The following is a 13,325-nucleotide window of genomic DNA, read 5'->3' as shown; positions in this document are numbered from 1 at the left end:
CAAAATTATTTTAACAATAAAGTAAGTACCTACCTATTCGATTCTTTTTTAATATTAAAAATACAATTAAAAAGTCTATTAAAATATTTCATATGGAAATATTTTAATGTGGATTATTCCCAAAAAGATTTTGTGGGATTTAGGTTACCGTTTTTCTTTTCAGCTCTTCATCACTTTTGACTTTTTTTTCAGAGAGAACCTGATTTTCCCTATATGCTCATTATACTCCATACTTACATAAAAAAATACACATATTTCCTTAACCAAAAAACTAGGTATCATTTTGTGATTTAATAATATCTAGTAAAATATATTATAGGAAAGTGTATTGATATATTAAATTCAATTTTCAGCCCACCGTATGACGTAAGTAGTTGCTAAAATCTAGGGCTCGAGTGGCGCGAAGCGTCCCCCGCGGCCGCGGAGGGCAGTCGCGAGCACTGACTACGCCACAGCCGGCCCAGTACTAGCACGGCCTCCCAAGAGAGCGCAGCCTCACGACCCCGCGACAAACACACGGTATCACGCGATGGCGGCAACCGATGAACTCAGCGGTATCCTCTCCCGGAGACAAGAAATAAACGAAAAACTCGAGGAAGGACTCGAAATCAAACCCAAATACAGATTCGTCAATGTCTACACGGAATTTCACGAGTTCTCCAGGAAAGAAATAAAACAATACGAGTTGACCTTCAACAAGTAAGTGTTTTGTTGTCCTGCCCGGCTCGATTTGCATTTTTCTTAGTTCTCTTACAGTTTTATTTTTTAGCTAAGTACTGTAGGTACTGAGGAATTTAAATTAGCTACAATACAGATACTGAGCTCCCAAAATGGAAGAGATTTTAAGTTCAGTGTATGTCGTTTTTTAATATCTTACCTGTTTACAATTTAGTTTTTTACTTATTTAATCAATATACTTTATTTCAATGATCAATTGATCATACATATAGGTACTTAATACCTAAAATCTTTAAAAATTTCTAATTTGCGTGTCTAAGTAATAATTTTCGCAACTCCGTAATTTCAAGATTTTTATTCGGGTTTATGTTACTTCTCGATAAAACATTTCTCGTTAGTCGGTTACTGTATAGCATAAGTCTGAGAAACAAAGCAGTATCTTTAGTTAGTTTACCATGATGCTATTGCATGCTTATGAACGATAAGGAGGTACCGAGGAAGATACGATCGTTAGTTAAACGTGGGTAAGCCTATGAAGAACCGCAAAAACCCGCCGGAGTCCTTAAAATAATTGCTAACTTATCATTATTTTTTTTATTTTGTGCGCAAGGCCTAGTACAGCTGTATACCCTTGCTTAGAGATGTTTTTCATTCAAGATGATAAATCTGTATAGATTTGTAGGTTTGTAAAATAATACATACTTACCTAACATTTAAGATTTTTAAGACTGTGACGTATCCGCGACTTAATGTACAATTATCGTCTATTAGAATCCCCAATATCTGCAACCTACTTTTTTAACTGAAATTTAAATTTGGATTTAGGTTAGGTTGAGTAATTTTATTCACTCAATAGAAGATAATTAGAAACCTATAATATTACAATAATATAAATAAGTATTATCATCTAACAACTATAGGATGTTTTTTAACCCTTACCCAATCTGCTAGGTGAAAGGGCCTTATTCCCATGAGTACCTTCTTTGAAAGTTTTAGTATGGAATCAAGCCAACAAACTTAAAAAATAATTTGGCGGTGGGTTTCATACATTTCTTGATCATATATCCATATTTCTATGGGACTTCCAATACACATGAGTGACACATGACGTGGTAGATTATGTTTTTCGTGATTTTGTGGTTGCTCCCGTGTAGTAAAGTAACCGTTGTTCAGTATGACATGACCCACGTAATCCACGAAGATTATGGCTAAAGCACTTCACGTAGCTTACTTTATTCAGTCGTCTTAACTAGCATCCTAACTAGTATCCTAAAAAAATAATTCCTAGTTAGTGCAGTCAGCGTCTTATACCTACTTAGCTATTATATACATATTGAGCCAACATAGGCCAATCTTAGGACGCGGCTAAATATAGGTACGGCGTTACTGTTAAATCCAATCAGCCTTTATATTTCTAGCCAGTAATTTTATTTTAATACCTACCAGCGTAAGTCAAAATGTAGCTCATCGTGGGAGACAAATGAATGAATAGCATACTCACTCATGCCGCATGTTTTGTTTACGAGATGAGCTGAGAATAAATAATTGACTGGCTTTCATTAGCCAACTTATTACCATCCAGGATTCTCACGGTCACTGCAATAAACTTCACTGCAAATCCTTTCACGGAATTGGCCTCTACGGGGCTCGGCATTGCATGAAGTAGTCGGCATTTTAGTTTATCTTTCACATTCTAGGTACCTGTACCTATAGGTATGAAAGTATTGCATTGTTTCAAAACATATAATTGTAACATTAGTGTTCATAATCACATTTATCTTATCCTACTATCACCACAATGTAACATTAACCTTCCTTCAATTCCTTTGGATATTAAGACGAAAGTAGAGGACCAGCGCGAAATCACCTTTTCATACAAACGTAGTCCTTATTTTCCTCTCTGGATATTAACATTATTAAAAATATGTTGACATAATTTGTTGTATATAAAGCGCGTGTGATTTTTTAAAATATTTAATTATTATAGTAGTTAGAAGCATCTAAAATTTTGTATGAAATACTTTATTCGCTCCTACTTTAAAAAAAATACATAAATCGAAAAAAGTCGATCGTAGGGGCATAGCTGTGGTTAATTTACATCAAATTATTTAAAAATATTTCTCAAAATGTCAATATCCAGATAGGAAAATGGGTTCTACTTTTGTATGGAGAATCAGCCGTCCTCTTTCCTCTTAAAAAAATAATAAGCATTCGTGATTCGTGATCATCTATTTACTTATGCTCATTATACTTGCCTTATGAGTTGCCTCCTTGACTTTCATATTCAGGCATATTTTACGTAAAATAAAAAAAAGCTAAGTATGTAAATAAAAGTAACTTTCATTATCTAATATACAAACGGTACAACATACAAACCGCGAGTGACAAGAGGCAATTATTGTTTTTAAATTTAGAATTTAGCCTGCTGTCACGTTTAGTCAGATTTATAAGTATTTAAAACGGAAGTATGACGTAATTCAAATCCCAAATACTTCCGCCACCATATCGACACCATACGCGTGAGTTATGTTATAAGTATGTATTTAAATTCGAGCTTTGATTATAATTATCATAAATAAGCGATCACTCGAATATTGTCACAACATATTACTTATTGGGATGTTTCTATTTGTTTACCGAATGGGGGCTAATGGCCCGTTTTGCCATTACTATATTTACACCGCTGTCAACAATAATTAAATAATTGCATTAAATATTGTTTGGAGGCGTATATTCAACGCGTAGGAAGTGTATCAGAGGGCCTACCGCGAACCACACTTACGTACAAATGTACAAGTGCGACAGAGAGGCAACACGTCGAACGTCGCGGTAGGCCCTCTGGACCTGGACCTTAAGAGCCCATCAACGTGCTTACTAGCGCCACTGCTAAATAATTGTGATTATTTAAATTTAACGATAGATATTTAAAAAAGGGGGCCGCTACGTGCTGTATTTTGTATTTAAGTACCTTTTGAATACATCATTATAGTTTATACGTTGCTGGATTCGTCAATCTAGGCGCCCAAAGTTAAAACGGCCGTTTTTGTTTTGAGTTCGTAGATCGACAAATCCAGCAACATAAAAACTATTTTGATGTATTCAAAAAGTACTTAAATATAAAATACAGTACGTAGCGGCCCTCTTTTATAAATATCTATCGCTAAATTTAAACAATCACAATTATTTTCCAGTGGCGCTAGTGAGCACGTTGATGGGCTTAAACTTTGTATGATTTAATTTAAGTATTTTCATAATTATACTTTCTTTATTTATTTATACATAAGTTATTTAACGGATAATGCCCTAACTCTGAATACGTACCACTTCAGAAATCAGAAACGTTCGCCATTCACCTTTTCATTTCCAGCGGAAAATACAGACGGACAAGTTTATTGCTTCCTAAGGGGGAGTACTGTTAAATTATGTTATGCCTACTTCCTGACGTCATTAACTCTGTGTATGTATCACCGCCTTAATGACATTTACAACAACTCGGAAATTAGTCACTCAACTTAATCATAACAAATGTTCTATAGACGTACGTTCTGTTTGCGGTAAAGTGCGTCGAGTGAGACTCAACAATGATTCACTGCTATCGGTCAACTTGCACATTTCGTTATCTATTATTTTACGAACACCAATAAATAACAAATAGTTTTTGTATCACCTTACAAAATGTATATCGTCTATTATGCACTATTTATTATAGCGTCGTTAGGCGAATACAATGATACCTGATTAGTTATTTGACTTTTCATCACACTTGCACAAAAGATCATATTTTATGCAGGTGTACTGAAGGACAAAGGCCTATATATATAGGCCTATATATATACATATATATAGTTCCCGCGGGAGTTATGGATTGTGGAAAAAAGCTGTAACTCCCTGGGAGTTAAAGCTTTCTTTACATTATGTCACTTATTCATACAAACCAAGTAGCTTAATAGAGTTTTACTTTTAAAATACGACCGTTTATAATTTAATATTTTTGTTTATGTTTAAAATTATTTAATTTAAGAGCCGTTTAAAATATTTTTACATAATTTTCAATCGTGGCTGAATGCCGAATAGGTCTGTGCTGTCGATGCCTAACCTGTCAAGAAATTACAAAATGGCGGACCAATGTTTGATATTTCACCTTATCTAAGAATTATTTCGGTTTTCGCTTAAAAATTAGTTTTTTCGTCGCAAGTGTGTAACTCCGAGGGTAAGAATATAGCAAACTCGGGTTACCACCTTCGTATCCAAAATCTCGCTAACCCCCCTCGTTGCACAATGTACTATTACTTAGTATCGCCATGCAATTTTCATTCGTACTGTGATAATGAATTAATGCATGCAGGTAAAAAGATCTATGGGAAAAAAGTAGACCAGGTAATTGAGATTTAGAATTTTTTGACCGTCATCGTAAAACAAACTACTCACTAATAAATACCTAATTAAGCCATTATGCTATACAACAAAATAAAAAATGACATTAAACACTGTAGCGATATAAACACATTTGACAGAAATCTGAAACATTTTTTAAAGCAGACTATTATTATACAATTGATGAATATTTTGTTTGCACTAGATTAGAATTATTTTTAAATTATAAATTGACATTTAGTAATTGACATCTTTTATTTATTTCATTTTGTATTGTTCATTTGTTACTTTTTGTTTAAAAAGGATAATTTAATTTAATTTATTAATTAATCTTTGACTGGTCAAGTGCGGATGTATTTAATAACATAATGTATTTTTTGTAAATAATAATTTAATGTAAATTTTATTCAAATGTAAATACGATTTATTTGTACATTTATACTCGCATACCTATGGCAAATAAATTATTTGACTTTGACTTAACAATACAACTTTTCCTTTTTGTACTAAGTAACAAAAGTGGTTACTTGCAATGTTGTGACCTCAAGCGAAGAGACTTTATTAAACCATCTTGTTTTTAATACGTACTTATAGATCTAAAAAAATATTTTGCCTCCAGTTTTTGTTACAAGGATATAACTGAATTTCACGATACACTACACTAAGTGGGTGTATGATTTCATAAATAAATATTAACTGTTTTAAAGTAAACTGTTTAATACACGTTTTAATAACTAAAGAACAGCCCAGGCAGCACACAAGTCATATAACTGGCCAACAATTTAACCTTATGCAGGGTTAAGCTTTATTATATATGTATAGAAGCTGTGTGTATTGCCAAGTTCTGTATTAAAGTTGTTTTTTGTTATGATAATGCTATTAGCTGAGTTAGTTCTGTAATTTGCCGATTTTATTTCTTAAAACTGAATAGTCATCATAAATAGACCTGTTACTCAAGAGTTTGTGTAACCTTTTGTATAACACTGGTATAAGATTCTATTATCCAGCAAAGTACTGAATAATTGAGGTTCTGTTCTCTTTTAGCTGTATTACACACCACATCTTGACAGTTACACAGCTACTGTATAAAGTAGGGTGTGGTTCCTGTTATGAAGCATGTAGTTAGTTAACAGAATTTAAGGTAGCTGTTATAACTACTTTATGCCGCTTTAAGTACGAAATTACTGTCATGTGCAGCTAACTGGGGTAAAAGCAAAAGTAACAGATTCTTATGCAGAAGTTGGCTGAGTATTCACGAAAAGTAGACATATTTTAAGCTAGCAGAACTATTTTGTAATATTTGTCAGCATTTATGCGGCTAGTAGTTTGACATTTCGATTTCGTGCGCGTTAAATGTGTTGTGTAAATAAATATGCCGCCTATCAAAAAAAATGCTAAAAACATCTCCAATTCATGGAAAAATAGAAAAAGAACAGGAGGCATACGAAGAAAGTGCTTGCGCGAGTATGAAAACATAAAAAAATCTATTTGTGCTAATCCACAAACGACTGAAGGAAGTTCTTCCAGTTCATCTGATCCAAGTACAAATCAAGTGCGACCACAATCCATAGAAACGGGTTCCGTAATAAATAATTATGAATCTACATTGTGTGAAGATTATGAATCAATTCAGAGGTCTGAAGATAGTGATGCGAGTTCCAATAATTTTGAAAAAAGTGAAACGGTATATGAAAAAAATTTAATATTTCTTAATAACTTAAAACAATGGGCCATAAATAAAAACATTTCTCTAGAAGCCTTAAGGGAATTATTAGCTGTCGTCAATCACAGATTGCCAGGAGTTTTGCCAGTAGACCCGAGAACATTATTACAGACTAAGAGAAATGTCGTAATAAAAAAAATTGACGGTGGAGAATACTGGCACAAAGGACTAATTGAACCTTTAAAAGAAATAATAAATTTTGTATGGATGGAAATCCCTGAATCTATACAATTAAATTTGAATTTTGATGGCTTACCTATTTTCAACAGTTCGAAAAAAGAATTTTGGCCAATTCTTTGCAATATCTGCGAAAAACCAGAAATAGAGCCTCTTGTAGTTGGAATTTATTATGGATCAGGAAAACCAAAGAACCTTAGTCAGTATTTAGAAGATTTTGTCGCAGAAACTCAAAGTCTTCTTGAAAATGGAATTCCTATAGTTAGGGATGGCAAAGAAAATATTATAGTCAATGTAAGAATAAGGTGCTTCATCTGTGACTCTCCGGCTAGAGCATTTATAAAAGGTAAATGATGACTAAACTTGTTACCTACATAACAGACGTCATGCAAAAACTTTTTAGGGTTTTGGTAGGGGTAGGGTAGGGGTAGGTTAGGGGTAGGATATTCCACAAACGGCCGTACGCATGCACTCTGATGGCAGACTGATTGACTATACTGTGTTTTACGGCGGAGCGAGTGGGGAGGCGGGGGGGTTAACACACCTATGCCGCGCGCCCGCACCGACCGAACCGAGGAGAGTACCTAAACACTACAGAGGTGTAGTAAGTAGTTAAAACCTACTATACTTACTTATTTATTCTGTACTACATTAATTACGTTAGTTGTAATTTTTAGTGTCGTAACACTTTTTATATTGAATAAGTATTAACTAATAATAAATCTGAATATGATTAGAGCTAAAAAAAAACAAATACTTAACAAAGATATAGACCTAGGTCTATACTGTGGGTTTTTATTTATTTTATGACTGAATCCTAATTGTTTGATTTATATTACGAGTGTGTATGATTATAGAACAGTTATCGAAAATATGTTGTGGGCAGAACACTTTTAACCAGAGAACATCTGAATAAGTGGACACATAAGGTCTGTTAAGCAGACATTAGAAGAGGAGCCGCTGTGCAAGCAGACTTTATTCAGAATGAGCGTCGCCATAATGAATAACATAACCTATTAAATGATGAGAAATTTTATACTCGAAAACTCAATTATGATAACAAAATCGGTATAATATTCTTGTAAAAAGTATTACAAGGTTACTTTTGAACCCTCAAATGGTATAAGAACATAAAAAATATTTCACTCGTAAAAACAAACCAACGACGAAATGTTGTTTATTTCTCAAAAACCTGGCTAATCAGGTAGCGCGTAAAAATTTTGCACGAAATGTATATATGAATACACGGTAAAGTTGCATGCGCACCTAGAATTTATTATTTCAAGCACAAATAGCGTATAAAATTATTTACTTACCGCTAGGACATTAAAATTTGGCCATTTATTTTCTGATGCTAGCTGTCACTCACCAAACAACGCGTGCACTTTTAATTTATTTTTGTGTTCGATTATGTCAACTTCAAATTTAATTTGAATAAATTCTTGATAAAATGTTCTGAAATAAGCTTAAAGCTGTGTATCATCTGAATATCTGAGCTTTGAAGAACTAAGCATATAGTTCATTCATCATTCATTCATCTTCTGGATAACAGAGCTGTAATACTTGCATAAAAGAACAAAATGCTTTTATGCAGAAGATACTCAGCTTGTCGTACAATTATTCAAAACTTATCCATGTGTTATATTGCTATTACTCAGCTATTAGCGGTATAATTTTGTGCCCAAATTGCTTGAGTAACGTCTGAGTAAGCGCCAAATCAGCTAATTACGGTAGTCTTATTCAGCAATTCGTTTCTGTGACTGCTATTATAAAAAACTTACTCAGAAGGTTTGTGCTGGCTGGGAGTATAGGTACTTTACAACTACATTACATTACAATGTAGAGCACAAATACGAATAAAGGCCACGTATTAAATTGGCTAAAGTCTAGACACAATGCCTCCGGACCTTACTTTCGCACTTCGCTTATAGCCACAATCATTCAATCATCCATATGCGGTCGGCGTTAAATTGATCGAAACGCTCCATTTGTTTGTGGGTAAATTATCAATTCCTCTCAAATTGTGAACATACACAGGTCCGGCATTCGGACTTTACAAATTGATCTTATTTTGATGTGACCCTCAGCTCAGCGCACTACACTTGCATCAATATTGAGTACGAGCGAGATGCACTGCGAGTGATGTCAAATTAAGATCAATTTGTAATCTTCGAATTCCACTACGGGGCGGAAGCGACCCAATAGTTGACATCTCCATCGACTCGGTGACTCAGCGTGTATTTTAATACTTATATCACTTTATTTTGAAATATCCTGCGTTCGATTACAATAATATTACCATTAATGTGTCATTTTAACAGTGAAAATATGTCATATTTACAAGTAGCGATAAACGACAGGTACGCAGAACTCGTCAATGCAATGGCCGAAGCTACGCAGCTACGTAACTAACGGCTTCGTATCCGATAAGATTAGCCGCCTCGTATCACACTGTATACCGGGTAAACAAGAAATGTCATTCATGAAACCGCGTCATTGACAGTAACCATGGTACACAATTTTCAGGATTTCAGACAAGTACGAGTACATTTTAATTTAATTTATTAAAGCATATAGCTAAATGTAGACATTATTTGTTACTTTTGATTCAATTTCGACGTCAAAGAAATGTCTACATTTTGCGCCGCCGTATTACAAACGGGGAAGGTGCAAAAGTATAAACAGATCTTTGACGGCGACTGTATTAGGTAGTAGGTACATACATTTTGCCGTATAACTATAAAAGTCAATTTGCAACTTTATGTGATGTTAATTTCACTAGCTATTTGATACGTTATGTGAAAACCAAAATCCCTTAGTTATTAGTTATTATGGGATCAGCTTTCACGTTTGATGAGTTCCAGTTTAAGGGTCTTGGGAATTTGTAACGTTTTTCGCTTTCATCTAGACCTGAGTGTCAGGGAGTCGTGTAGGTATCATCATCATCAAATACAAACATGTTTTGCACACTGCCTCGAACATAAAATTAACATCTATTAAGCACCAAACCCAGGACTTTACACGCCACAATGATCCATTATTTCCTGTTATAACAATAAATTTATTCTGAACTTCCTCAAAATTGAGTAATACAGTTGCGGTCATTGTTACAGTGGCCGGAATCGAAAAACAATTTGATAGCTAATTAAATCTAGCCGCCATTTCATAGTTTCCAAGTTTGTAAAAAAGGTTTTTAAATAGGAAACAATAAGCATGTTGGTTGGGAAAGCGCTCCGTTTCGCAGGCATTCGCAGACGTATTGTGTCAGTGTTGCAAAATGCAGCGGCAATATTGCACCGGATTGTTATTCCCACAGACTCTGCGCACTCGAGCAGTCGCAAGTCACCTTAACTAGTAGAGACCTTGAGATCCATTACATTACAATAATTATGTGAAAATGTGTGATCGGGGTTCACACTTATATTAGTTCGTTGAGATGATTTCTCGAAAAGCAATAGAAATAAACAGCTACACGCGTTAACACTTTCCAGGGCGTTATCCAAACGCTTACTAAGCCATGTTAATTGAACTTTTAAGCGACCTATTATACAGCGTGTATTTTTGATACGACCGCATAATCAAAGGCCGTAATGTATCACTACTTTGTTTTAACTCAAAACGTCGCATCACCTTAACGTATGTCATAAAAATATTTTGTTTAAATTTGAACTTTAATAGCTGTCAATAAAGTTGAATGTTATATGTGATGTGACGTTGAATTAACATACTTAGAAAAAGACGGGTAGTCTATCTCGCCTCGAGATACTGTCGCGCCCATCGTGTGCTAGGCCTACTGCAACCATATATGGTCTGCCAACTATGTTAATTTAAGAGGGACGGGTAGTCTATCTCGCCGCGAGATACTGTGGCGCCAATCATGTGCTAGCCCGGCTGATGAGGTAAAGGGTTAATGACGCGACGTCACAACTGTCACAAGTGACCACGATGTAAATACAAAATACTTTGCCGCACGAAATATTTTCAAAAATTAATTATGCTCTGATAGTTAAGACTAAATTAAACAGTCTATTAGTATTCTTTTATAGTTCTAAAACCTAAGTCTAGTTTATGTTTGTTATATCAAAAATAAAAACTGTATATAAGTATACTCTTAGATTCCGCGCAGGCGTAACGGATCTTGGGGTCAAAAATACACTAGTTTGTTACAAATATCGCTGCTTGCTGCGCAATGGGATTATGCAGCCACGTAACGTAACACTAGGAACCCGCGGAATCCAATATGCGACAGAGAATATACATGACACTATATGTATGTATTTATTCGACTTACACTGCCAAGTAGGCCTTACACTGCAATACAATTCCATACAACTGTGCTTGATAGCTCGACAAGTCTTTCTGCATTAAAGGTTAACGGGTATAAATGACCCCCCACCCATAAGATATTAACTTCGGTACTTACTTTCTTTTACGTAGTGATAACGAAATGGCCAAGTTACATAAAATGTGAATGTGAAGCTAATTTTTCATAGGTAATAGCGAAACATACTTAGTCGTAAAAGTTGTTCAAAGATTCACTTTTTTTTGGTATTTATTACATAAAACTCACTATCAGCAGCATATCAAGATATACGTTCATTTAAGAAAGACGACCTCGAATCATAGACATTCATATAAGACATGTATCATAATGTAATTTCAATGTAACTACTTTCATGGCACACTGTAATGTCATGTAAACGTGTTTCCAATAAATAAATAAATATATATATATATAGGAACCGACTACGCGATATAATGTATGTATAAATATTGTATAGACTATTGGTAGGCTCTGTTATATATAATGCATTGTAAATGTATATCTTATTCTTCACTTAAGAATCATAATGTTCACGTCTGTTCCCGGTAAGAATGTAAACAATAATGACTTAGCTATGACTCATGATATTTGCCAAAATACTTCTATGTGCCACACAAGTCAATCATCTGGATTAACATATATGATACCTACTTTTATTTCACAATTCACAAACTAAGGGTGTGAAATGAAACGTATATGTTTGTATAGTGACTACTGAGTTCTCCTATGGGCAACAATAATAAGCACTATAAGTAGTGTAGGTAATTAAGGTAATAGTAAATAAAGAATAGTTAACCAAGGGATCAAAGGCGCCAATTCCCGACGATGTATAGTTAGAGTTTGAGTCAGAAATGGTTTGAGTCAGAGCGCTAGTAGCCTAGCGTGCGACTTGCAATCCGTATATACCAATGAGTTTTTAGGAACTTATGTACGAAATATCATTTGATATTTACCAGTCACTTTTCGGTGAAGGAAAACGTGGGAAAACCGGACTAATCCCAATAAGGCCTAGTTTACCCTCTGGGTTGGAAGGTCAGATGGCAGTCGCTTTCGTAAAAACTAGTGCCTACGCCAAATCTTGGGATTAGTTGTCAATCGGACCCCAGGCTCCCATGAGCCGTGGCAAAATGCCAGGACAACGCGAGGAAGAGGAGTTTGAGTCAGAAACGGGTGTTTTCACCCGAGTTAAACACTACTTTTCATTTCGAATACGAGGAAAGTTAAATATTAGTAAGTACAGAGTTGCAGTATTAGGTAGCTTAAATACTTAATTGCGATAAAAGGATTGTTAGGTATTTATAGAATCGGGAGTTAGCTATTTGAATGGAAGGTCGGGCCATGCTCAGTGTATGATTTATCGTTATTTGAGTGTCCAAATTATAGTATCGTTGAAAATAATACCGTACGTCTATCAAAAAGACAGTACCCCAAAGATTGCTTGTAAAATAAGCTTATACATATATAATAATAATAATTCAGCCTATAAGTATACGTCCCACTGGCCGCCTCTCATGCGCGAGAGGGCTTGGGCTATAGTCCCCACGCTAGCCCAATGCGGTTTGGAGACTTCACATACACCTCTGAATTTCGTCGCAGATGTATGCAGGCTTCCTCACGATGTTTTCCTTCATCGAAAAGCTAGTGGTAAATATCAAATGATATTTCGTACATGAGTTCCGAAATTTGAGCCAGGATTAGAACTCGCGAAGTCGGAGTCCGGGAAGTCGGACGTCATATCCACTCGGCCATTAATATATAATCAAAGAAAACAACATTTTAGTTTAAATTTCACAAAAATAAGTTTTAAATTTGTGTATTTTTGTGACAGATCGGTTTACAGAAAATTTCGACAATTTTGACTTACACCAAGGAGCCGAATATCCGTACATTACAAGCATAAGGAACGAAGTGGAGAGTATGGAGACCCTTATTGTTTCGAAAGACCTATCCAACGATACCCCACACTATTGGGTCAATGCATAAAAAAATACCAATTTGTATGGGAGGTATGGGGTTAAAAAAATGTACTTTTGTTTTATTGTTCTGTCG

At 34.9% G+C, this 13,325-nt stretch overlaps 1 protein-coding gene across 1 annotated transcript in view; it reads left to right on the top strand.

Annotated features, from left to right (window-relative positions):
* Positions 1–438: 438 nt before the first annotated feature.
* Positions 439–13,325, top strand: part of LOC133526083 (EF-hand domain-containing protein D2 homolog) — a 32,977-nt gene continuing 20,090 nt past the window's right edge. Inside the window, exon 1 of the mRNA XM_061862536.1 lies at positions 439–699. Within this exon, the coding sequence (XP_061718520.1) occupies positions 530–699 (170 nt within the window). The 5' untranslated portion in view covers positions 439–529. The remainder of the gene's footprint in view (positions 700–13,325) is intronic.

This window comes from Cydia pomonella, chromosome 16 (genome assembly GCF_033807575.1).
Source record: "Cydia pomonella isolate Wapato2018A chromosome 16, ilCydPomo1, whole genome shotgun sequence".
NCBI classification, from domain to species: domain Eukaryota; kingdom Metazoa; phylum Arthropoda; class Insecta; order Lepidoptera; family Tortricidae; genus Cydia; species Cydia pomonella.
This window is presented reverse-complemented; position numbering and strand designations above follow the sequence as displayed.